The sequence below is a fragment of the Lemur catta genome, chromosome 20 (assembly GCF_020740605.2).
Source record: "Lemur catta isolate mLemCat1 chromosome 20, mLemCat1.pri, whole genome shotgun sequence".
In the NCBI taxonomy this organism is placed as follows: domain Eukaryota; kingdom Metazoa; phylum Chordata; class Mammalia; order Primates; family Lemuridae; genus Lemur; species Lemur catta.
Window position 1 is genome coordinate 33,876,239 of NC_059147.1, and position 25,226 is coordinate 33,901,464.

General features: G+C 53.8%; 1 protein-coding gene across 6 annotated transcripts in view; it reads left to right on the top strand.

Annotated features, from left to right (window-relative positions):
• ZC3H18 (zinc finger CCCH-type containing 18) overlaps positions 1-25,226 on the top strand; it is a 53,856-nt gene that overhangs the window by 6,882 nt on the left and 21,748 nt on the right. For 5 of the 6 annotated variants that reach the window (XM_045533789.1, XM_045533790.1, XM_045533791.1 and 2 more), the window contains 8 exons: positions 24-640; positions 5,912-5,996; positions 6,762-6,830; positions 15,186-15,334; positions 15,658-15,750; positions 16,520-16,677; positions 22,229-22,346; positions 23,842-24,110. In XM_045533789.1, the coding sequence (XP_045389745.1) occupies positions 38-640; positions 5,912-5,996; positions 6,762-6,830; positions 15,186-15,334; positions 15,658-15,750; positions 16,520-16,677; positions 22,229-22,346; positions 23,842-24,110 (1,544 nt within the window). In that variant the 5' untranslated portion in view covers positions 24-37. The remainder of the gene's footprint in view (positions 1-23; positions 641-5,911; positions 5,997-6,761; positions 6,831-15,185; positions 15,335-15,657; positions 15,751-16,519; positions 16,678-22,228; positions 22,347-23,841; positions 24,111-25,226) is intronic. The other variant, XM_045533794.1, reaches the window with a different exon arrangement.

Here is a 25,226-nt window from a genome sequence, read left to right on the forward strand (position 1 = left end):
ACTCTGTGTTCTTTCCTTTGCAGAACTGTGGGTACCGATGGATGTGGCCGAGAGCCCTGAACGGGATCCTCGCTCTCCAGAGGACGAAGAGCAGCCGCAGGGGCTCTCGGACGATGACATTCTGAGGGACAGTGGGTCTGAGCAGGACTTGGACGGAGCTGGGGGGAGGGCTTCTGATTTGGAGGATGAAGAAAATGTGGCCAGGGGGCCGAGCCGGGAGGACGAGGCCAACCGCTCCGACGAGGAGGACCGAGCGAGTGAGCCCAAATCCCAGGACCAGGACTCCGAGGCCAACGAGTTGAGCAGGGGCCCAGCCAGCCCCCCGGGTGAGGAGGAAGGGGACGAGGGGGAGGAAGACCGGACGAGCGACCTCAGGGACGAGGCCTCCTCAGTCACAAGGGAGCTGGACGAGCACGAGCTGGACTATGACGAGGAGGTCCCCGAGGAGCCAGCTCCCGCCGCCCAGGAGGACGAGGCCGAGAAGGCTGCAGCTGAGGACGACGAGGACAAGGGTGACGGCGCTCACAGGGAGGAGGGGGCGGCTGGTGCCCAAAGTGTGGGAGAAAAGGAGCCCCTGGAGGCTACCAAGGAGAAAAAGAAAGAGGACGATGATGGAGAAATCGATGACGGGGAGATAGACGTGAGTATGACGCAGCAGGGCAATCTGCCCGCCGGGCGCTGGCTGGTGCGGGAGGGGGAGGGACTCTGTGGGCCTGACTCAGTGCTTCACGTGTCACTCGGGACGAGGGGGTGCGGCAGTGCAGGGAGCAGAGGCTGTGGGCCACTCGCCACAGCAGCTGGAAAGGAGGTGCTGGGCGTCAGGAGACTCCCGCCATCCGCAGCCAGTGATGGCCACAGCCCCGCGCTGCTCCATGCGTCGGGGGTGTTGGTTGGAGTGATTAAAATGCCTGGTCCCCAGTTTTTGTAGGTACCAGGTTTTGTTTTCTCTAAGTAAAGAGGCAATTTCTTCCTTTGTCTTTGCTGTCTTTAAGTAATATTTGAGTTAGCCCTCAGCGAGGACCCTCACGATTTTCAGCTCTTGTTAGGTTCTTAAGGCTGAAGAGAATGAGGTTCACTTCCAGTTGTGTCTGCTCTTTGGGCACTTTTGTCTTTGCCCTGTCGCCTGTCCCCTGCAGAGGCTCCAGGTGCATCCCTGAAGACCGGGGGAGACCAGGCTGTGTGTCAGGCACCACGGCGTCTGATGAAGCCATCACACTCCTTGTAACTTAAATTAACCTGGCCCTCAGGTTGAGGGGAAGTATGTATGACCATAGACCTGAGTAGGCTGGGTTTTTATGGAAGATAATCCTGTTGAAAGAACTTTAATTATGAGTGTTTTTGGGGAAACAGCCAAAAGTCCTACTGAGCAGTACTTTGCAGGACGGTTGAGCGCAAAGGGACTGCGGGGGGATGGAGCAGACCGGAGGGGTCAGGGAAGGGGGTTCTGCCTGTGGAGTGCCAGTGGACGGCGTGTGGGACGTGGCAGAAACCTTTCGGCTGGGGTGAGATCACGCATCCAAAGTCCAGCCGCAGGTTTCCCTGGAGCAGCACAGTCTCGGCGGCGTCCGGTCTGTGCGCACCCACTGGTGGTGAGATGTCATCTGCTCTGTCAGCTGTCCCAGCGGCAGCGGTGGCGGTGCTCAGCAATTCACAGGCTTTGAGATGTTGCTCATCTGACTTTGGTTCTTTAGATCAGAACTTTGGCCGAGGGGGGGGCGTGCGGTTACAAGGTCTCTTATCGTCTCACAGCAGATGTAGGAAGTGGGCTCCTACCTTAGTAATTTTGACTAATACTGTCTTACGTTCTTACGTGCGATGAGGCTGTCGTCACGGGCGCCTGCGCTCGCTGCGTGCTTTCCCTCCCCTCCGGAGACCCCGCCCCAGGGCTGCAGAGGCAGAGTGGGAGCCGGGAGACTCGGGCTGTCAAGTTCGCTGAGATTTTGGGCAGAAGATGACATCGTTGGGTTGAGATTCCTTGCAAGTTTGGTTTTAGTGTTCTGAAGATAACAGCTGTGTGTGTGTGTGGCGGGCCCTGTGCCCAGGGTCCGGGCGCTCCGTAAGTCCACGGGGTATTCATGGCGGCGGGTCAGGGGTCTGCACAGGGGTCTGTGGGGCCTTGGCTGGGGCCCACCACGGGCTTTGTGGTGCAGTGGCGGCTGCACCCACGGTGTTGGTCTGCTGGATGCCCTAGGAACAGCACACGGGATACAAACCCGGCTTGACTTTCTCGCACTCTTGGGTTCCGCTGTGTGTTTTCGGTTCACCCGCCCTGCGTGTTGAAGAGATCCCCACACAGCTTCCTCCGGCATCCAGGGAGGCCGGTTTTCCTCCCACACTGCCAGCCGTGCCCCTGACCCCGAGTCCCCTGGGAGGTCTGTGCTCTTGGACGCAGCACTGGCCTGTGACATTTTGGGTTGTGACTGGGCACAGCAGAGCCTGTGCCTGCTGTGGGGGCAGCAGACCTCACCAGGGCGGGCGGCTGGCCGGCCACTGTGAGCCGTGGTCTCAGCCTGTGAGCAGGAGCACTTCACCTCCGGGCTGTCGGGCCACATTCCCCAGGAGCCCCTCTGGTTTCCTCCTGCTGTCCCCTGCAGACTGCGTCCCGTGCTCCTCTCCGTCCTTTACCGCCTGGCCTGCCACCTTGGCTGTACCTGCCACACTCTGAGTTGACAGGCTCATCCGTGGGTGTGTGCTCCTCCTGCCTGCACCTCCACAGACACACACCTCAAGGCCAGGACCTGCTCGGCTGGGTCACGGCCATCTCCCAGGGCCTGGTGCGTCGTAGGCAGCCAGCCGGTGACTGTGGTAGCAAACAGGCGAAGCCCACTTGCTGGGGCCCCTCAAGGTGAGAGCCTTTGCGATATGAAGCGGCAGTGGGTGGGGAGGGCCATGCTGGACAGGCCATCGCGTGTATAGGGCAGCTCAGGTGACCAGCGTCAGCCTGCACCGCGGCTGGGGGGGACCCGGCACAGGTGCGTCAGCTTGTGCTCACAGCGCGCCAGCTCTTCGCTGGCTTTCCCTGCTCTTGGGCCCAGTTCCAGACTTGCCTCTCTCTCTCTCTCTCTCTCTCTCTCTCTCTCTCTCTCTCTCTCTCTCTCTCTCTCTCTCCACACCCACACTCCCCCGTGGGCTCTCTGCTGAGTCTCCACCAGGCCCTCGTCCAGCCTGTCTGTGTGTCTGAGAGGCCCTGCCGGCCTCCCTATGCTGTGCCCCCTCCCTGTCTCTGGGAACGTTTCTCTGGTGGGGAGGGCACCCGCCTGTGGCCAGGTCCCCTTTTCTTAAAATCCTTGGAAAGCGGCGTCTCCTCTTGGTGGAAAGTGCACGTTCCGGAAGGTATTTCCTCACTGTTGGCAGGCAGCCCTGGCCTCGGAGGTGAACTACCTGGGTGTTTTTACGAGGAAGAAATGTGCAGTTAGGCCTGTGTCCTCGAAAATGGGTGTTTGTGCCACTCCGCAGAGTTTCGGGTCCCTCTGCCCTGCTGCGGGCACTTCCCCTCCGCCGCGGCCCACTGAGGGTTGGAGAGCCGTTGGTTTGCCCTCCGTGTGGCTTGGTAGCACCTTCTCCTCTGTCAGGGCCCTTCTTCGTGCTTTCCCCTCTTAGATTTTGGGACATGGTGACAGGTGACCTGATCCTGGGGCACAGTTTCCTTGATTGGGACATCAATTTGTACAATAAGCCCGTGAAAGTATTTTGTCTAAACCACACCATTTGTGCCCACGGCCTGAGTTGCCAGTGCCTGGTTTTGGTGGGCTGCCAGGATGCACTTCAGATACAAACGCCTCTCTGGAAGGGCCGCTCCCTGCGGTGGGGAGCAACTGTCTCCCCCGGTGCTCGGCACCTGCCTGTGTGGTGGGAAGCAAGGGTGTCCCTGCCAGCCAGCCCTCCGGTCACTGGTCGTACCTGCCCAGGGAGCCACACAGAGAGCACCAGGTGCTGTGTGGCCTTGTTTCCCGTCTGCCACCTCTCAGGAGAGGGCCTGGAACCTGCTCTTGGGGGTCTCTCCGTTCTTCCTCCTGCCCCTCCAGCCCGTCTTCTGTGCTCACATGTCAACTCCCGTGCACGGGTCTCCAAGTGCAGCAGAAGAATTTAAATGTATTCTAACTTTTCAAATGAATTTTGTTTTTTTCCAATGGAAACAAAGAAAGAGAGAACGTGTTCTCAAGTTAGATTTGGGCTTACATAAAACATGGCATTAAGATTTTAGTGTCGTGAAGATAATAGTGAAGAGAAATACGAACTAAAAGACCAGAGGACGGAGGTGTCCTGTCATGTTATCTGTGATCATTTCTTTAAAAAGAAGATTTTCTTGGTTCTCTTAAGAATAGAACTCCCAGGGATCTTTTCATTATAAAATACTTTTTTTTTTTTTTTTTTTTTTTTTTTGAGATAGAGTCTCACTCCATCGCCCTGGGTAGAGTGCAGTGGTGTCATCACAGCTCACTCAGCCTCCAACTCCTGGACTCACGCAATCCTCCTGCCTCAGCCTCCCGAGTGGCTGGGACTGCAGGCGTGTGCCACGATGACCAGCTAATTTTTCTATTTTTAGTAGAGATGGGGTCTCGATCTTGCTCCCTGGTCTCCCTGAGCTCAAGCCATCCTCCCACCTCAGCCTCCCAGAGTGCTAGGACTACAGGCTTGAGCTGCCACACCCAGCCCACAATACTTTTTAATAATCAAATATTTTCAAGGCAGAAATCATACAAATATTTAAGTCTTAAAAAGTTGTCATCATGAATCCAGGGTTTGATTTCAGCATTTCTTCAACCAACAAATAATTATTGACTGTTTGCTACGAGCCAGATGCCGCCCGGTCCCAGAGACTCGGTGGTGAGTAGGCGGACACGGTCCTGCCCTGCTGGGCGCATGGTGCATGCGCGGGGCAGATGCCGGCGGTGTGGTCAACTCCAGGATGTTCAGGTGTAGCCGAAACGCAGTGGAGGGGTTGGAGCCAAGAGGACCCGCCGGGCGGGGCATGCAGGGAAGGCCTCCCGAGGGCCCGAAAACTCATGAGTTGAACAGTGAGGGCAGAGGCGAGGGAGGAAGGTGCCCAGGTTGGAGTCTGAAAAGGGCACTTGCGCTGTGAGCGCAGGCCGGAGGCGCTCAGGGGGGCATCTGAGGAGGCCAGGCAGGAGCTGGCTCCAGCACGCTGGCGGGACAGGCGGCGGCTGGGGGAGGCTGGTGCTGCGGGAGTGGGAGGAGTCAGGCTGGCCCTGCGGGGGCACACTGGGAGAAGCCGGGTCTTCCATCCTGGGCATGCCAACCTCGACTCAGTCTTGTGCCAGGGCCGTCAGGAGGGCAGCTGGGCACCCACGGGGCTGGGGGTGGCTGGAGGAGGGTCCCAGCTGCAGGCTGGTGGGAACAGGCCCTTGGGCAGTGGGCAGGTTGGGGCGAGCACAGAGCAGGTCAGGTCTGGGCTGTTAGTTGGAACCTGTGGGTCTTTGGTCTTTGTAAAGCTCTGGGTTACTCTGAAATTTAATGGCCAAGGTCACGGCCCATAGTACCAGGCAGGTGGCATTGTTGGCCTGAGTGCCTAACTCTCTCCCCACCCAAGACTAAATTAGAGGAAGTTAACCTGAAGTGTAACCGTTTCATGCCCAAAGGTGTCAGTCAGGAGAAATACAATAAAATCCTGCGATGTAAAGTGCTCTGTGGAGTACGCAGGGTGTTTTTACCTAAGGTTCCTCTGTGAGTAATGCTTAGAGCTTGTAGGGAAGCTTTGCGATCATCCCTAAGTGTACAGACGTGGAATCTAAGATTTGGAAAATTGACAGGAATTGGTGGGGGCCAAGACACAGTCTTTGGAAATATCTAAGTTCCCCACGCCCAGCTTTTCCTCTTTGTGGTTTGGTGGCAGCAGAGCCAATGGGTAGGTCCCCTCCCACCTTCGCTAAGACCCTGTCCTCTGTTTCAGGACGATGACCTGGAGGAAGGTGAAGTAAAAGACCCCAGCGACAGGAAGGTGAGGCCTCGCCCCACCTGCCGGTTCTTCATGAAAGGTAACTGTCCACAGCAGGGGCTTCGGGTGGCCATGGCTGTGGCTTCTCGGGCACTCTGGTGGTCCACCCTGCCAGGCCCTGCGCTGCTCCAGGCTGTGCGGGGGGCCAGACTGTGGCAGGGGGTGCCGGCGTTACACAGTGGGCCCTTCCTCGCTCTGCCTTGGAGAGGCCAGCCTGGTCACTGTCACTTCGGGGGTTCCAGGTCCCCCCTTGCAACAGAGCCAAAACCATAAGATAGACAGCGGCCATCGTTTTTCCAAGTGGTCTTTTCATAAGGCCGAGTGTCCAGGCGCCATTGTTAGCACCCCCCCCCCCCTGGGTGACGAGGTGACCGCTTCTCTGCAAGACGTGTCAGAAGTGCGTCCTTCATTGGGAGTGGACTTCTGAGTGGCCAAGGGACAGCCTCTGGAAGCAGCAGGGCTCTTGCTCTGGTGGAGCGAGTGGTGGGAGTTAAGTAGCTGCAGCAGGTGGCAGCGGGGTGCAGTGCTGTTTAAAAATCTGGGCTGACCCATTTTAAAATGCAGTGTAACCCTTAGCATGACGATAGTATGGCTTTTGTTTTGTTTTTTTAAGTTTTGGGAGATTTGGAAGCGGAAATGGGAGTGTCCAATCTGTAAGGGTTTCTTTGATGTGCGGCAATAGTTTTGGCATATTTCATTTTCCTTGGACAGGTAGAAAGATGTTTTTCTTTCTCTTGACTGTGCTCGGTGACCAGCCTGCCTGTGCAGTCAAAGCTCACAAGAGCCTCCTGTACTTCTTTTCCAGATGGGCCACCATTATCCACTCTTCTTCCACCAATACCAAATTCCATACCATTCAGAGGCCAGGTTAAAGGTACAAAATATACTGTATTCACTCTCTTTAGTACCTTAAAGTCCCTGCTCCAGAGGCCAGACTTCTTTCTCCTGGATCCTGACACGGCTGTGAAGCCAGAGGGCAGGGGGTCTTTGAGGGCCAGAGAGCTGTCCCGGACCTTCTTCCTTAGAGCCACAGACCGAGCCGTGGCCGTGTGCTCAGGAGAGGGCAGGCGCGGGGCGGGGGAGGCCCATCTTCCGGAGAGGACAGACTCCGCGCCCGGGGTGGCCCTGCCGAGCCAGCAGTAGGGGTGGCTGGGAGAGCCTGTGAGGGCTGCAGAGAAGCCCTTACGTGACAGTTGTCACAGCCACCCTGGGAACACAGAGAAAGTAAATTGTTACGGTTCTTACTGAAGTGTCAGTATCTGAGAAAACAAGCGTGAGCAGGAGGCGTTTTTCATAACGGCGTGGGAGTAAGTGACGTCAGTCCCTCTCACAAATCTCTGTATCAAAGTGTTGGAGGAAGATGTGCACGCGTGCACGTGTGCGTTTGGAGTCACACTGACTCTGCCCTGCACGGTGCTCCGTCTCTGGGGCAGTGCGATTGCAAGCGTGGCCGGCCCGGCGGCACCGGCCTGACGGCTCCCACGGCGGCGGCAGCGGCGGTCACCACCTGTGCACGGAACCCTGGACCAGCAGCCTGAGGCTCGCACGGCTGACGGGCCCAGAGTTAACAGCAGAAGCACCAACCAAGAAGTGAGGCTGTAGCTGGAACTGCAGATTCACGTCCTGGGAACCGCCTAGACGGCCGAGGGCAGGACGGCTGTCTGCACCGATGTCACTTGGAAGTGATGTCAGAGTGGGAAGCTGGTGCCAGGGAGTGAGCTGGGGTTTCAGGGAGCGAGACACTGTGGGCGGCTCCTGCAGCTGGGAGTCGGGAGCTAGAGTGAGCAGCGTCTGCAGCTTAGCTGGGCACGAGCAACAGCCGTCCCAGGAGTGTCTGTAACATCCGCTCCCCTCGTATCGTGTGTCCTCTGCAGTGATGTGATGCGGCACCAAGGGACATGGCCGGGCCTTCCAGTTTTCTAGATCACGTCTCTTGCTTTTGCTTGGTTCTGAGAAATTTGGATGCAAACACTTTTGCGTACCTGCAGTTTATAAGCTTGGTGTTAAATTGAGATGAATCAATTTATAATCCCTCCAAGGACAGAGAAATTACTTTAAAAATAAGATGAAGTTGGCAAGTATGTGGAGACACCGGAACCCTCATACGCCGCCGTGGGAATGTAAAGTGATGCAGCTTCTTTGGGGGACAGTCTGGCTGTTCCTCAGAAGGTTAAGGGCAGAGTTACGTGTGACCCAGCAGTTCCACTTCAGGCGTGTGTCCAAGAGGGACGAGAACACGTGTCCACTGAAGGACGTGTACACACATGTTCACAGGAGCCAAAAGGAGGAGGTAACCCGGGCGTCCAAAACGGGTGACGTGTAAGTAGTAGTCTCCCCACGCAGCGGAGTGTCCTTCGGCCACAGAGGAGTGAAGTTCTGGCATGGGCTGCACACGCGGAGGCACCTGGACACGACGCCGAGTGACAGAAGCCAGACGCGCACACTGTGTGGCTCCGTTCACGTGTGACGTCCGGCACAGGCACGTCCCCAGCGACAGAAAGTAGATCAGTCGTTGCCTGGGCTGGGGGTGGGGAGTGAGGGCTGTGGAGTTCAGGGTTTCCTTTTGGGGTGATGGAGTGAATGTTCTAGAACTAGATAGTGGTAATGGTTGCACAGCTTCATGAATATACTGAAAATCCCTGAATTGTATACAGTAAATGGGAGTATTTTATGGTATGTGAATTGTATCTTTTTTTTTTTTCCTTTTTGAGGAGTCTCGCTCTGTCGCCCTGGGTAGAGTGCCGTGGCGTCAGCCTAGCTCACAGCAACCTCAAACTCCTGGGCTGAAGCGATCCTCCTGCCTCAGCCTCCCGAATACCCGGGACTACAGGTGCACGCCACCACGCCCAGCTAATTTTTGTATTTTTAATAGAGACGGGGTCTTGCTCTTGCTCGGGCTGGTCTTGAACTCCTGGCCTCGAGCAATCCTTGGCCTCCCAAAGTACTGGCATTGCAGCCATGAGCCACTGAGCCCTGCCTGAAAATTCTTCTTTCACAAGTTCGTTAGCTTTATTTCTGTGACTGTTGTGATCTATAGACTTATCTTCCGATTGCCTGTTAGACATGTTGATGTTCATGTCCACTGACAACAAAATGTGCTAGGAACACTACTTGTAAATATTTTAAAGCATCAATACTTTTTTTATGGTATTTTTTACCTCTCATGTATCTTTTTTGAATCATCAAGGCAGAAAGTTCTATCCACAAAGGAATAAATAGCATTTTTTAAAAATTGTGTCCTACTTTGGGTTTCTGCTTTAGCCCTGTGTTAACAAGTACCCGCCTCGTCCTGTGGGCCAGACCTCCTTGACTCTGCTGCCACTTTTTTTTAAGTCGTGGTGAAATACACATACCATTTTTAAGTATACAGTTCAGTGTTATTGAATACATTCATATTGTTGTGTAACCATCACCAGCATCCATCTCCAGAACTTTCTCCAACTTGGAAAACTGAAGCACTGTACCCATTAAACAGCAATTTCTCATTCTCTCGGCCCCCGCCCCTACCCCTGGCACCCGCCATTCTCCTCTCTGTCTCTGTGCATCCTGACTGCTCTAGGGACCTCATGCAAGTGGAATCGTATAACATTTGTTCCTCTGTGACAGCTTCTTTCACTTAGTGGAATGTCTTTGGGATGCGTCCATGCTGTAGCCTGTGTCAGAATGCCCTTCCTTGTTAAGGCCGAGTGACATTCCACTGTGTGGACAGAGTACGTCCCCTTACCTGTCACCCGGCAGTGGGTCCTGGGCTGCAGCAAACACGGGAGTGCACACGTCTCCTCGAGAGCCGCTCTCAGGGCTCGCACACGCGCCCAGGAGTGGAGCTGCTGGTCACGTGGTGATTCTGTGTTTGATTTTTTGAGGAATCGCCAAGTTGTTTTCCACAGCAGTGCACTGCTTACGTTCCCGCCACAGTGCACAGTGTCTCTGCGTCCTCGCCAGCATGTGGTGTTTTCTGTGTTTTTGATAGTAGCGATCCTAATGGCTGTGAGTTGGTATCTCAGTGAGGTTTCGATTTGCATTTCGCTAGTGGTGAGTGATGTTGAGCATCTCGCCATGGGCTCGTTGGCCATTTTTAGATCTTGCAGAAATGTCTTTTGCTCATTTTTTAGTCCCTGTGTTCTCTTTCGTGTTTAAAGCAGCAGGTCTTATGGTGTGGTCTGTGGACCCCTGGGGGTCCTTGAGACTCTTGCAGGGGACCCTGCAGTCTAAGCTGTTTTCATAATAGTAGTAAGACTGTCCTAGTAGCGGGTGTTCACCACCATGCACTTGCATTCAAAATGCCAGTTTCAGCTGTGCACAGGGGCTCCCAACACTTTGGGAGCCCAGGGGTTTGAGAGCAGCCTGCACAACATAGTGAGATCTCAGCTCTACAAAAAATTTTAAAATTAGCCAGGTGTGGTGGTGCACGCCTATAGTCCCAGCTACTCGGGAGGCTGAGGCAGGAGGATTACTTGAGTCCAGGAGTTCAAGGTTGCGGTGAGCTATGATTATGCCACTGCACTCCAGCCTGGGTGACAGAGACCTTATCTCAAAAAACAGAATGCCAGTTTCACCTGATGTCTGTGATACGGTGGTCAGAGTTAGAATTTAATTAAATCTTACACTTGAGTACAAGTCTCTCAAAAAAGCCAACTGTGGAAGTACAATTTACGTGCCATAAAATTCACCTATTTTAAGTGTACAATTCAGTGACTTTTAGTAAATTCACGAAGTTGTGCAGCCATCACCACGGTGCATTGTGGAGCGTTTCCATCACCCCAGCAAGACCCTTCTCTGCGGCAGCCCCCTCTTATCCACAGAGGTACGTTCCAGGACCCCAGTCAGTGCCTGAAACCCCAGAGCCATGGGGAGTGCCAGCATGTTTTCTCCTGTGTGCACACCTATGGTAAAGCCTGATTCATACATCAGGCACAGTAAGAGATTAACAACAATGACATAGTAACGTACGGCAGGGACAACCGTGTACTGCAATAAAAGTGATGTGGGTGTCTCTCCCCCTTCTTCTGATGGGCGGGGTGATGAGGTAGGAGTGTGATGAGGTGAGGGGTGTGCAGTAGGCGTCATGACGTGGCGTTTGGCTGCTCTTGGCTTCTGAGGACATGTCGGAAGGAGGGTCATCTGCTTTGGGTGATCCTGGACTGTGGAGCCATAACCAGGAGCACAAGCCGTGCCTTGACAGTTGATCTGGTACCTGAGACGGCTGTTGAATGACTAATAGGCAAGTCATACTATGCCAGTGGGTCGCTGGACAAAGGATGATTCTGTCCCAGGCAGGACAGAGTTGGATGGCGCAAGATTTCATTGTGCTGCTCCACACAGCGTGTAATTTAAGCCTATGGATTATTTATGTCTGAAATTGTCCATTTAGTATTCTGGACCTCAGGTAACTGAAGCTGTGGAAAGCCCAGCAGCAGACTGGGGGTGTCGCCGTACACACCCTCGACATTCAGTAGGATGGGTGGCCGGAGACCCCTGCCTGCACTGAAGTCTGGTGGTCTTGAGGGGCCATGCGTGCGTGAAGTCTGAGCTGCAGCTGGACCACCACACTCTGTCCGCGGAACACTCGTTCACAGACTGGCAGACATGCTGTGGGGATGCCAGCCTGGGCCTTGGCAGGAATGAGGTGAGCCTGCCACTTCAGTGAGAACAGCAGTTAGCAATGTTAAATGCACCCTCTCCCATGAAGATTCGACTTTTGGAAAATTTGTATCCGCCCCTGTGAGCTCAACAACTTCCCACTGTGTAATGACTTTTCCACGTGACCATTGCAGGATGTTACAAAATCACACCTGGGTAAAAGATCCATTCAAAGTTTGAGATAGACCCGTGGACTTCAGTGGACAGAGTTGAGGGAGCTGGGTGATGAGTTAGCTTCCACATGGCATCGAAGAAGAACATCCCAGAGTGTCTGGAAAGGCTAAGACGCTCCTCCTCCTTCCCGCTACGTCTCCGTGAGGCCAGATCTTCTTCACCTACTTCCACCAAAAAAACCCATCCCAGCAAAGTGAACACAGATGCAGATCTGAGAATTCAGCCGTGTCGTTCTGTTGTCAGCATTAGATACGCAACATTTATGTTTCCGTGTATTGGATTTCTTGTTATTTTCAAGTAATGAAGTATCTTTAAATTACTATCAGTAGAAATAACCCATATAAACAAGGCTCTCTGGGTTGCTGAGGCCAAAATGTTAGAGAACCACTGTTTCAGGTCTACTTTATTTATGAAGAAGCAACCCAGAAATTATTTCAATTTTTTTAGCTACTGTAATGAGTATATTCCTCAAGAGTTAAAACGTCTCAGAATCTCGCTGGATGGGACTGTGGTTTCCTGCGAGTCTCTGTCATGCATCTCTGTGAGGCAGGAGAGGAAATCCCTCGCGGGTTCTCGGCGTGACATCGCAGTACGGCAGGGTGCGAGGCTCACTGAGCCTTCAGCCCGTTAGAATACAGATTGGTAGGTCTTCTTAGGTTTGTCTCTAAGATTAGATCATTAGATTTTTATATATTCCCTTCCTTTCATGAAGTATTTAAAAACCATGAAGCACTTTAAACTTCTTTATCTTGACAATCCCTCGGTTTATTACCTATTTTAAATTATTCTGACTCACATGAAAGGGGACCAAGGAATGTTTAAATAAGACCATTTTGTCAGGACGTCTTTATTTAAAGTTCTGGTGTGAAGCAAATGGTTTGTAAGGAAAATAGAGATTGTAAAATTATTTCGGCCGTTGTAGTAGGATGCATACACAATGGCCGTGCAGCTGTGTAAACATCAGCACTGCACTGCACCGATAACCAAAACAGCCAACAAATCAAATGTTTAAAAATCTGAAAGCAGTTCTGGACCTGACATGCTCACACGGGCTCACACAAGCCCTTGCTCTTGCCAACGTTCCCACGCTCTGAGAGGTGGGTTCTCCCCGGCCCTGTGCGGGATCAGGAGACGCAGCCGTCTCTGCAGCGGTCTCCTGTGTTCAGTTTCCCTAGTTGCTGCTGAGGGACCCGCTGTAGCTTTTTCAACATATATTGTTACTGTTTCACTGATACAGTTTCGGTTTATTGGTATTGAGCATGCAGGTTTCCTTGCTGTAGATACATTGTTTTGCAGAAAAAAAGCAAGCTTCAACACAGTGTATAATGTGGCTGCGAGGGGGGCGACGGGGGAGGGAGAAGATTGATTGATTGAGCCCAATAAAACAGTAAGTGCCTCTGGCAGAGAGCCAGGAGGCCTGGGGTGGAAGGGAGGCTCTGCCATGTGCCCTTTAGATATGTGGACACTTTGTATTTACATGTATTCCCTTTTTAAGTTTGTTTTGTTATGAAACATTTTATATACATAAAATAACACAATGTTTAATCGGCATAAAGATTAATAAAAGAATAAAACACTTGCTGATGTGCCAGCCATCTAGTTAAGGAAAAGAACATTATCCTCCCTTTGCAGCCCTGTGTGCCAAAAAGAGCACTTAGGAGTTTCGGAAGTGAAGAAACTTGTCTCGCCCGACTCCTGACAGCGTCCATCTCTCTTGCTCTGTCCCCTCGTGGCTGGAGTCCAGGTCCGTGTAGAGTCCTCACAAAACCGGCCACGAGCCTTCGTCACTGCGCTGAAGTTCCATTTAGAAGCGAAGGATCAGTCAGTTTTAAAACCAGAAAATCTTTATTTTTGCTTCTCTTTTCCTGGAGAATTTTTTTCCCTTTTTTTAATTAAACAAATGGTTGTTTTAAATTAGGAAAGTAGTATGTGCTAACTAGGCAGTCAAGAAAACAAAAGATAAAATTTTTCCAGTCCCCACAATTTGGTGTATATCCTTCCAGACTTTTTTCTACATAGATAAAAAGCTCACCTTTAAAAAGGTGGATGGGATACCCTTCAGCCTAGCCCTTGCTGGGCCTGTGTCCCAGCCGTGCCCTCTGCAGTGGTGGCCAGGGCAAGACGGCACTCAGCAGGGACCCGGCTCTGTGGGGATGCGCCCTGCACGTTCCCCGGCTGCCTTGTGTCTGCTCACGTCCCACGTACCTTGCTCCTCTGTCTCCCCCAGCCACTGCCCGTGAGAAAAGATCTTCTTTGACAGTGGGCTCATAGGTGGGGTCTTGAAAATTTTGTAGATACAGAACAGAATGGAGAATAACAAAGGTCAGCTTATCCACCACCTGGATACGTATTTTAGGTTAAAAAAAATTACAGAAGAGCTACGGTTTATATTGTTAATGCTTTCTTGTACTTGCAGATTTTTTGCAGTGAGTTTTGTTACTTTGCACAGGCATTGTTGAATACTACAGGAGTATTTTGTGAGAGTCGGGTCGTGAAGTCAGTGGTGTTTGGGACCTTTCTCTAGATGCGCGACTGTGTAGTCTTCTCTTCGACCCTCTCTGAGGCCTTGGGGTTTTGACCCCCCCCCCGTAGAATAACATTTCCCAACCTTTTCTGACTCGTATGTGACCTCTTAAACACTTTTAAGAATTTAAAAAATTATGTTGTCATTTTTCATTCCCAGAGAGACAATTTTAAGTATGTCTTATTTCATAATTTTGATCGATAACGCCATCATGTTGTATCGACTTGGTTTTAATGCAAGCTCGGGTGAACATAATGTTTAAAGATAAAATTTGGCTTTTTCCTAAATACCAAATGATTATTTCTGTTTAATTTATGTTGTGTAAGGAAAAACATGATTTTATCGAAAGACTTGCTCAAAAGGAATATCATGTTTAGGGCTGAATATATATTTTTAAATGATTTAAAATCTAACTACATGCTGACCCATTGAAAATGTTTTTTCAGGCTACTTAGATATGCTCTGTGCGGTGTTGGCTTTTGAGCCGTGTGCACGTATCACCTGGTCAAAAAGTCTTTAAAAAGTGACTCACTCACTAATCGCATTAAAACGTAGATGTCTCACGTTCTGTGCTGAAAAGTCAAGCTGTTTTCCTCTAATAACCCTGATGTTCTGTTGCTGAAGACAGTTTTTGATTGTTACTTCTGAATAAACTGTAGAAGACCAATTTAAGTACCAGAAATGGCTTGCGAGGATTTTGACCAGAGAAATGCAGACTTGCGGGTGGGGAAGGTTACCCTGGCCGCGGCCCCCTGACTCGGGGCCTCGCCGCGCAGCCACCCGAGACCCCACAGCTGCGCGTCGGCGCATCCCAGTCCCTCAGCAAGGGCTGTGGCCCTCGCCCAGTTAGGCTCTCGGAGACCCTTTCTGACCTGACTTTTGTTTCCTTAGGGAACTGTACCTGGGGCATGAACTGTAGGTTTATACACCCTGGAGTGAACGACAAGGGGAACTACTCCCTAATCACCAAAGCCGACCCTTTCCCGCCCAACGGTGCCCCGCCTCTTGGACCTCACCCACTGATGCCTGCCAACCCTTGGGTGCGTGAACGCCTCTTCTTCTCTGACTGCTAGCAAACCAGGCGTCTGGGCTCTGTCTGAACCTCAAGCTGGCAACAGACTGACACACCTCATGGAGAAGGCATTTGTGCCTTGGGGGAGCTACGGAGCCACCTTTTCCAGTGCTTTTCTTGTCCCCCTGTGGACGTAGTCCTAGACTGGCCAGGGGACAGGGAGGCTTGGTAAGGGGAGAGCAGGCCACATGCAGCCAAGTTGTGTTGTAGAGGGTATTTTTACTCCCCATTTCTTTATAGATTTGAAGTGTTACTTGCATTCTCAACTTTTCCCTTCTTATTTCTTAATAGGGTGGGCCAGTAGTTGATGAAATTTTGCCTCCACCCCCTCCAGAGCCCCCAACAGAGAGTGCCTGGGAACGAGGACTCCGGCATGCAAAGGAGGTAACCGAATTCTGCAGAAAACCTGAGGAGGAAAACACTAGTGGTGGTCCCTGCACAGGGCTAGCATTTTTTTTGGTCCAGAGCCAGTCATGGACAATTCAGGAAAGCCTCTGAAGGTAGAGGTCTATTTCTGTGGTTCCTTTTAAGAGGTAAAGAGTGGAGAATGATGTCTGCCTGTCTTGGGGGCAGTCTAGGTCGCAGGTGAACCCTAGTAGGCCAGGGGGCCCAGTCTTCCTGTGGCTTGGTCAGCATCGGGCCACATCCCGGCTGGTGTGCCACTTGGAGCCACCTCCCCGGAGTCTGGTGCGGCAGCCCGTGCTGTGCCCCAGGCCCACGCCCCCCACTCCTGCCCAGGCTCAGCTGTCAGGCGCCTTCCCTGCCCACCGCCTCACTCCAGGCTCCATCTGGGCCCTGGTGTCTGTGGACTGGAGCCTGCTGACCCTGGCCCTGCTTCCTTGGCTCCAAGTTGGCTTCTGTCCTGGGAGGTGACAGTGCCCCCTCCTCGCTCCTTGTGCCATTTGTCCCTGCACTCAGTCCTCAGCGGGTGCCTGTGGGGCTCGCCGTCATCTCCAGGAGTGCTGGCAGGAAGGGGCGCGCTCCACCTTCCCCACGTGAGCGTGGGGCAGCTCTTTGCAGACAGGCGCAGACCCTCCCTCCCCAGAGGCACCTGGGGCCCTGTGTCCGCCCCGAGCGCGGTGCTGCCCTGGCCAGTCACAGTAGCACTGAGTGTTGTGACCCTGTGTTGACTTCTTTTTTCTTACAATGGTAGGTTTTAAAAAAAGCAACCATTCGAAAAGAACAGGAGCCGGATTTTGAAGAGAAAAGATTTACGGTGACCATTGGTGAAGATGAACGGGAGTTTGACAAGGAAAATGAAGTTTTCCGAGATTGGAATTCTCGGGTCCCAAGAGATATCAGAGATACCGCGTAAGGAATGGCCCTGCCTCCCCCTCCCTCTGAAAGCGAATTAAGGTGTCCCCCGTGAGAGGCCCTGCTGTGGAGAGGGCAGCGACATGCGGGTCCCCAGGCGCACTCCGGGCTTGTGCTGCGCGCTCTCGCTGGAGTGGAAGCGGCACTCCTGAGCCAACGCAGACTTTCTTCTCCAGTCAGCTCGTCCCGGTGTTCTGCTTTTGTGAAGGAAGGTTTCGACTCTGGGCCATGGCCATGGGACTGGGGCGTACTCACTGTGGTTCCTGTAAATTCTGAGGGTCTTTGCAGCCGTCCCTGAGCCCCTAGAGCCCCACAAGTCTGTGTCTCTGGCTCCCCGCCCCTCCCACATTCCCTGCGATGCAGGAGCAAGGCAGCTGTGGCCTGTGCATTGCAGACGCTTTCTCTGTTGTCTCTCCTCCCAGACGTTGATTGCTGGTCTGTGAAAAAAATAATTACTGGAGTAGTGCATGGGGTTGAAGAGTGTCAGTCAGATCTGTACAAATTAGGTGGCTTAAAAAGGGCTGCGCCCCTCTCCCCGCTCCTGCCCCCGGGTGTCAGTAGGGCTTGTGGAACTTGCCTTTGAGCATCTGCCCAAGGAGCCAGGTGTTGGGTGCGGGTCACAGGAGCTGAATCTGCATCCAGTGGGTGATTGGGGCTGGCTCTAGCATCATGCTTAGTCTCTAGCGATAGTTTGTACCTTTATGTTTGCTGTTAGGAGAGTGTGGTCATTGTGCTTTCCATCTGAAATGACAGCCAAAGGCACAGAGGAAAGGAAGGCAGGCAGCGCTTGCACTTCAGGACATCCTGGCGACTTGGCCCTACGGGCCCCCCCAGGGCAGGCGAGCTCCCCTGGCTTCCTGCCTGCACAGGGTGGGGGAGGGAGGCCCAGTGCTTCACACCTGCCACAGCAGGTGACAACTCAGAGGTTGAAGGGGTAGAAATTTAAAGATGTGGTTAAAATTTGTATGTTTTCTAATTAAATTCCATGTGGACAGGGTTGCGGTCAGGACAGTCTGGGCTCTGCCATCTGCAGGATCTCGGGGACAGGCCCTGGTGCTCCAGAGGTGTGGGGTTGGATGTGGACGATACCGTCCTTCCCGCCTTGGAGAGAGTCCGCGTCCAGGAGCTAGTGCGTGCAGAGCCCTGTGCAAGGCGCAGGTGCGCTAAGCGTGTGCGGTGGTTTGCGTGGGGAAGGAAAGGTCTTGGAGCTTGGAGTTGATCCTCAGCACCTGCCTCTGGTTTCCCTCACTGGGGCAGAACTGGGAAAGTGTCCCTGGTCGGACATGGTTCAGCGCGGCTCTGAGGTTTTGTGCCCTGGGCATGCACGCTGTGCATAGCAGCTGTGGTTGCAGGAACGGGTGTCTGTAGTCCTGCCCTTGTGTTTTGGTCCCAGGTGACAGGAGCTGGCTGCTGGCTCCCCCCTTCTCTGCCGGGAGCAGGTGTCTACACTGCAGAACCCTCAAACTCTAAAGCCTCTGCAGATAGGGCTGAGATTTTTTCTGGTATCTGAGAGCTAGGTTTTTACTTGTGTTTTTTTTTCTTTTTTTAATATCCTCTCTGCAGTTGAGTTAGCCTGGGGGCTTTTGTGCCAGGCCCCACCCCAGACCTGATGCGTCAGGACCTCTGGTACAGGGTCAGGGTACGTGTGCTGTGGGAAAGCACTGGCTGTTTGTGGTGGGCACTGCAGGAAGGGTCCCGCAGGACGTAGAGACCACCTGGCAATCTTAAGAGAGAGCCCCTCACAGGTAGATGTGTCGTCTTACGGTAGATGTGGGGACCAGGTGGCTGCAGAGGTGAGGAGGAGGCGCTGGGTGTGCGGCGGGAGCAGCGTAGGCCGGCACTGTGAGAACTTGGCAGTGGGGGTGGGGGAGGGCTGGTGGAGCTGGGACTCAGAACGGAGGGAGTCCCTGCTCACCCCGGCCTGCGGACATACCCCTTGATTGTGTTCCCTGATGCTGAGTTTTGAGAGTGGCAGCACTGAGTAGTTGTCACATGGAACCTCCTTCCCGCGGGCAGGCTTCTGCTGTCACCGGGTGGAGCTGGGAACTTCACGGTGGAATTGTGCTGTTCAAGAGCTCTTGAGGAAATATGCTGAGACACGGTATGCAGGACAAGAAGGCTGGCTTTCCTTTATCCCTCTGTGGGAATTGAGCGGTTCACCCAGCAGGACCACTTAGTGAACATGATGCTTTGCTGGTGCCTTTTCCACCACCTCAGGCACTTTGTTCAGACCCCATGTGACTCGAGAAGCCTTGTGCGCACAAGCCACTGAGAAACGTCTCTACGTAGGGCTGCTGGGGACACTGTTCCAAGCCCGGCAGGCATGTGATCCCGAAGCCTGCCCAGGATGTCGTCTGTGAGGAGCACCGTCACAGTGGTAGCTTCTCGTTCAGTCGGGGGCAGCCCGTTAGGCAGCACGCCCAGGGCCTAGGACTGCCCTTGCCAACTCCCAAGTCACATCCGCAGCCCAGCTAGTGGCCCAGAGCAGCTGTTTTGAAGGCGGGGTGCAGACTTCTTTTCCCTTCGAAGGGTATGTCATGGTGGGATTCAGAGAAGCCAGAACAGTGGTTTTCAGAAGGCACATACCTTTCATCAGATCCTGGGTCCCCCAGATGCTGGCTGAGCGCCACCTCTGTCCAGACACTTAACTGAGAAAATACCAACCCTTCCTGCCACAGCAAGGTGGGGCACAGGCCCCGCCACCCCCAGAAAGATAGGGCCCAGCCCCCATCCACAGACAGCACACAGGCCTGCTTCCCTGCCCTCGTACCCACTGCTGACTGGCACGCCGCCTGGCTCGGTCAAGAGTTGGCTGACCTGAGTCCTGCCTCCCCTGCTGTAGGAAAGCAATTAGATGTCATTTCAGTCTGCTGTCAGATACACAGGGTCTCTAAGCCTGGTGAGAACTCGTGCCTGCTGACCCGTGTGTTTATTACAAGTGGTTTGTACCCTGTACTGGTGCCCTCGGGAAGCCCCAGAGTTCGGGGAGGAGGGTTGGGTTGCCTGGACAGTTAGGGCCAGCTCTGCATGTGGGCGAACCCCCCTGACCCTTCCTCCACACTGTGGGTCCATAACTCTTAGATAAAAAGTAAACGGTAGTAGATGTTTTAGAACTTCCCTAGTGTTATCTTTGAGCCTCAGTTTCCTCATCTTACATGAAACAGTTAAATGATCTCTAAGCTTCCAGCTCCAAACTTCTCATTCTTCCTCGTTCTTTCTTCCTGCCACGCCTCTCCCTGGGGGGCTGTGGACAGAAGCCACCTCCGCCACACCCGGTGGGTATGTCCCGTGGGTCCTCCTTGGCCAGGACCTTGGGGCTTTCTCTCCAGCGAGGGGCAGGTCCACTCCACGGGCCAGGGCCAAGTGTGCCACTGTCCGGATCTCTGGGGACGTGAGGCATCTGCCGATGGCACGTGGTGTGCACGGGCCACTGTGCCCTGCTGGTTGGGCAGTCAGTGACCGCAGAGCCCTCTGACGGGCAGGAGCCAGCTTCGCCCAGTCTAGCTTGACCACAGCCCTTTTCCTAGAAGGCCCGTCCACCTGAAACAGTCTGGGAAGCGTTTGTACAGACCACGATACTGTTCCGTAGGGTTTATTTTAAAATCAAATGAATTAAACGACTACCCTCCAAATTCGTTTTTTGAATGTTTTCCAGAGTTTTCGAGGTGGTGCTGAGGAGTCAGTTGTTAGCATGGTTGCGTTTCGTGATGGCGTGTTGCCGTGTTCCCCCAGAGGGCCCTGCTGGGCTGGCGGTTCCCGGGAGCTCTGTCGGCTGCCCGTGTCTGACTCGCCTGTCCTGCGACTTGGAGAAATCCTGCAGGAAGAGGCCTTTTCCATTTGGCTTAGTCGACAGTTTCCCAGAAATGGACGTGCTGGTCCTGCCATCCTGCCAGAGAGCGGGAAACCCTCTGGGAAAGGATTCTGGAGTCGCACCTGATTGTGTGAACCACCGCGGGCCTCTGCAGATGTTTACTGATCGTTACGATGAAATATTACCTGGGAAGTGTGCCAGTGAGGTTGTTTGAACAGCATCTGGCAGTCTGGAAAAAGCAAAGGCTGGGCCCTTTGGCAGAGCCAGATTTGGGTCGGTCTCCTTGCTGAAGGCGTTGCAGTACTGAGGGCAGGCAGACGGGTGACAGGGTGGCCTGGAGGGTGTCAGGGCTGGGCCTCAGATTCCCGCCCAGTCCACCCAGTGGGAAAACCTGGTCTAGAGCCAAGAAATCCCCTGGAGGAAGCTGTGGGACCATCTGCCGCTGGCCTGGCGTGCCTCCTTTTCCTCTCTGCCCCCCGGGAAGGAGGAGCGGAGGTGTGGGCTCCACCAGGGGTTCAAAGCAGACCCCGTGTCCCTGGGCAGGAGCCGGTGGAGGTGTGTTGCATGAGGTGGGTCCTGGCCTGGCCTTCGTCCCAGCCGATAGTCAGTTGTCCCCCCATTGCCCTGCAAGGTGCTACCTTGGTTGTATGTACTTGGCTCTGTGTGGGCTCCTGCTGTCCCACACAGGCCATTTGTTTCTCCCTGGGCCGCAATGACGTAATTTAATCACAGAGGCTTCGCAGGATGTTGTGATGTCTCAGAGGGCATTTCTTTTGTGGGGTTTTCTTGGCTGGTCTTGGTGTCCGATTTCCCATGTGAACTTGGGTGTCAACTTGTCTGGCTCCATAAAGGAGCTCATTGGTGTTTTTACTTGGGATCGCCTTAAATTTATAAGCAGCACAGCAAGAACTGACTGGGGGATGCCGGCCCACCCGGTCCCCCAGCGAGGGGCACCCCCTGCACTCACATGGGCTTTGTGCCTTTCGGGATTGGCCCTGCACGTTTCTGGTTCGATGTAATTTATTCTTAAGTACTTTTTCTTCTTTCTTGCCATTGTAAACAAGGTGTCCTCTGCTCTCTGTGTCCTAACTGGCTACTACGTGTGTGCGTGAAGGTGCTACTTCGGAATGTGAATGTTTTGTCCTTCTGCCCCATGGGTTACTCGCTCCTGTGAATTGGCTGTATTCACAAGTCTCCAGGGATTCCAGTTACAGCGCCATATAATGTGCAAGTCAGGATGATTTTGCTCCTGTGTTTTCTTGTCCTCGTGCCTCTCGTGGGCCCCGCTTGTCTAGTCGAGCTGCGGTGCCTGCACACACTGGCGCCAGTGGCCGAGACAGTGGGTCTCGCTGCCTCCTGATCCGAGGGGACGTCCCCCCTGTTTCTCCACTGAGTGAGGTGCTGGCTTTAGTTCTAAAGCGTATAAATATATTTTTATGTTACGAATGAATCAATTCCTATCTTCTTGAGTATTTTTTGTCAAGAATGGATATGAAATTTTTGTCAAAGATATTTTTGTTATCTATGAACAGGATCCTGTGACTTTTTGGTTTATTATTATATGTGGTTTATTAGTGGGTTTCCTAACACAGCCCCCCTTGCATTCCTGGACTAAATCCCACCCCTGGCCTGTTATTTTCTTAACGTGGCGCTGGCTTGCATCTAACATTTGACATGATATTTTTGCATTGGGATTCCTGAGTGATCAGATTTACTGTTTATTGGCTCTTTTTTCAGACTGGAGCCTTACGCGGACCCTTATTATGACTATGAAATAGAGCGGTTTTGGCGTGGTGGACAGTATGAGAATTTCAGGGTACAATACACAGAATCAGAACCGTACCATAATTACCGAGTAAGTATGCCTAAAATGTGCAGATCTTTCCGTTCCAATCTCCTCTTCCGTTCCTGGGACTTCACACGAGCCTGTGCCAAGCATGTGTGCTCACTTCAAACCCAGACAGACTGACTGCATGTGGGGGACTTAGACCCACTGATGACATCTGCGGTCATTTGAACAGGGGTTTTCCTGCGAACTTTGTTCTTGCTATGGTTTTTTTGAAATTAGATTTCCCGTAAGGTTACTGAGGCAAGTTTCGAGGGAGTGTGTCTTACTCTCCTCAGCTCTTTTGTTGTGACACTGGTTATCGTCATTCTTGTTCTCACCCTATAACTCAACTCGGTAGGTCTGACCGTGGGCCTGTCCCGCCCAGTTGGTCTGATGGAAGCCGGCCCTGTGCTGGGTCTCCTCCCTCCGAGTCAGCGAGCCCGAGTGCAGTGTGCTCAGCAACCTGTGCTGCCGACCAGGTCCTTGCTGTCGGCTCCAGGGGGTTGGCAAAGCTGCCCCCGGAGCAGACCAGGCAGGAGCAGCTGAGCAGTTTGTGCTGCGGCTGCTGGGATGGGCGTGAGTGCCCAGGAGCCACATGGGTGAGCGCGTGGAGAGTAGAGGGCCCCGTAGTGCCAGAACCCCGGGCTCGGTGCTCCCGGGCTCCCCTCCATGGAGCCGCTTCCTCGGTCATGTTTGGGCTGCAGGGTCCTGGTCCCGGGTCTCGGGCAGGGTAGCCCTGAAGGAGGAGAAACCCCTGGGAGTCACTCCTTACCATGTTCCTCCTGCTGCACCCGAGGGGCAGCCGCTGGAGGCCGGGGGTGCACTCGGCATTTGCCCACAGGTGGCCTGCAGCCTGCAGTCTGTCAGGTGCACTGTGATTGGACTGTTTTCAGCTCTAACTTTGGGTATTAGAGCAAATGAATACAGCAGAGCAGAGGAATCCTTCAAACCGGTGTTGGACGATTGTGTTAGAAACAGGAGGGACGCTCAGTGAGGTGCCCCGTGGGCACCTGCCGCTGGGGGTAGCTCGCGCCCCTCGTCCTGCAGACAGGGCTGAGTCCAGGCGGAGGGCTGGCCCCGGCCGCACACGGAGAGCTGCCTTTCTGGTGCACACCGAGCTGCAGTTGCAGAGTTTTGGGGGTTTTGGCTATTTTTTAGTGACAGGGTCTCGCTCTGTAGGCAGGCTGGGTGCAGTGGTGCCTTCACAGCTCAGCTGCAGCCTCGAACCCCAGGCCTCAAGCGATCCTCCGCCTCGGGCCCCCAGAGCGCTGGGATCACGCACGCCCACCGTGGGGCCAGAGGTCTTGACTGAGTTAGTGTAAGGGTCGTGGTTGGGAGGACTTCACGTTCAGGTTGTGTCTGGCTCTAGTTTGCCACCTGCCTGATTTTTAACGCTGTGTTTCGAGGAGAATCTCTGGCATCCAGTCAGCACTGAGTGCTCCCCGCACCCTCCTCTCCCTGCCCCCGCCTGCCTCCCCGCACCGCTCCAATCATACTCCTGTGTGTTTGGCTTTTCAACAAGGAAAGGGAGCGGGAGCGCGAGAGAGAAAACAGACAGCGCGAGCGGGAGCGCGAGCGGGAGCGGGACCGCGAGCGGGAGCGCCGGCAGAGGGAGCGAGAGCGCGAGCGAGAGCGGGAGCGCGACAAGGAGCGGCAGCGGAGGAAGGAGGAGTGGGAACGCGAGCGGGCCAAGCGCGACGAGAAGGACCGGCAGCACCGCGACCGCGAGCGGGAGAAGGAGCGGGACAAGGACAAGGAGAAGCCCAGGCCCCGCTCGCCACAGCCACCAAGGTAGGCCCGGCTTCCCGGCCAGGGCCCTGCTGCCCAGTGCTTGGGCCAGAGACCCGGTGCGGCCACGGCCAAGCCCGCGGGCCAGACCCAGAGCTCTCCCAGCCTTCTCTGTCCTGCACCGCGGGCGGCTCTCGCCGTGTGGGTCCCCGGTGACGGCTCAGGCTCGCCGAACAGCCCAATGCACTTGGATGCGTGCTGCGCCCGTGTGTAGTGCATGTTATTTGACGCACACCGTGTGCACCACGTTATGTCCTAAGTCAGGAGAGTTCTGGATTCCAGAGCACCTCTGGCCCTGACGCTTGGGGAGGGCCTTGGGTCCCGCAGGGGTCTGTGATGCTGGGCAGCTGGGACGCAGGTGGAGGGGCTGGGGCTTCCTGAGCTCTCTGTGTTCTTCCATGCCGGGCTCCGCTGACGCGAGGGTGCCACTGGTGGGGACAGCAGGGACCCCCAGCAAAGGCCCAAAGACGGGCCTAGGACAGCCCTTTTTCTTTCTTTCAAACATACTTTAATGTTAGAGCAGAAGGGTGGTCCTCACTAGAGAGTCATAGAGCTGGATAAAGGTTGAGGGGGGGGTGTACAGCTTTATTGAGATACAAGTTATTTGCCGTGTAACGCATTTAAAGTGACAATTTGGTGGTTTTTAGAATATTCACAGAGTTGTGTAGCCAATTGACCCAGGCCAAATTTAGAACACTTTTATCTCCCAGTTAGCAGTCACTCCCTGTTTTCTCCAGCCTCCTCCCCCACCCCGCCTCCCGTCCTAGCAGCCACTAGTCTGATTTGTATCACAGATACAGAATCACACGATACGTGGCCTTTTGTGACCAGCTCCTCTTGCTGAGAGTAATGTTTCTAGGTTTTATCCATGTGGTAGCGTGTGTCAGTACTTCATTCCTTCCCGTGGCTGAGTGGAAAGTCGTATGGGAAGCCACGTTTTGTTGACCCATTCGTCCACCGTGGGTATTGGGGCATTCTCTCATTTTGGCTGTTGTGAACATGAACGTTTTTGTGGACGTAGGTTTTTGTTTTCCTTGGGTGTACACCTAGGAGTGGTGTTACTGGGTCCTGTGGTCACTGTTTTCACTACTTGAGGAGCTGCCAGGATGAGCCTCCTGC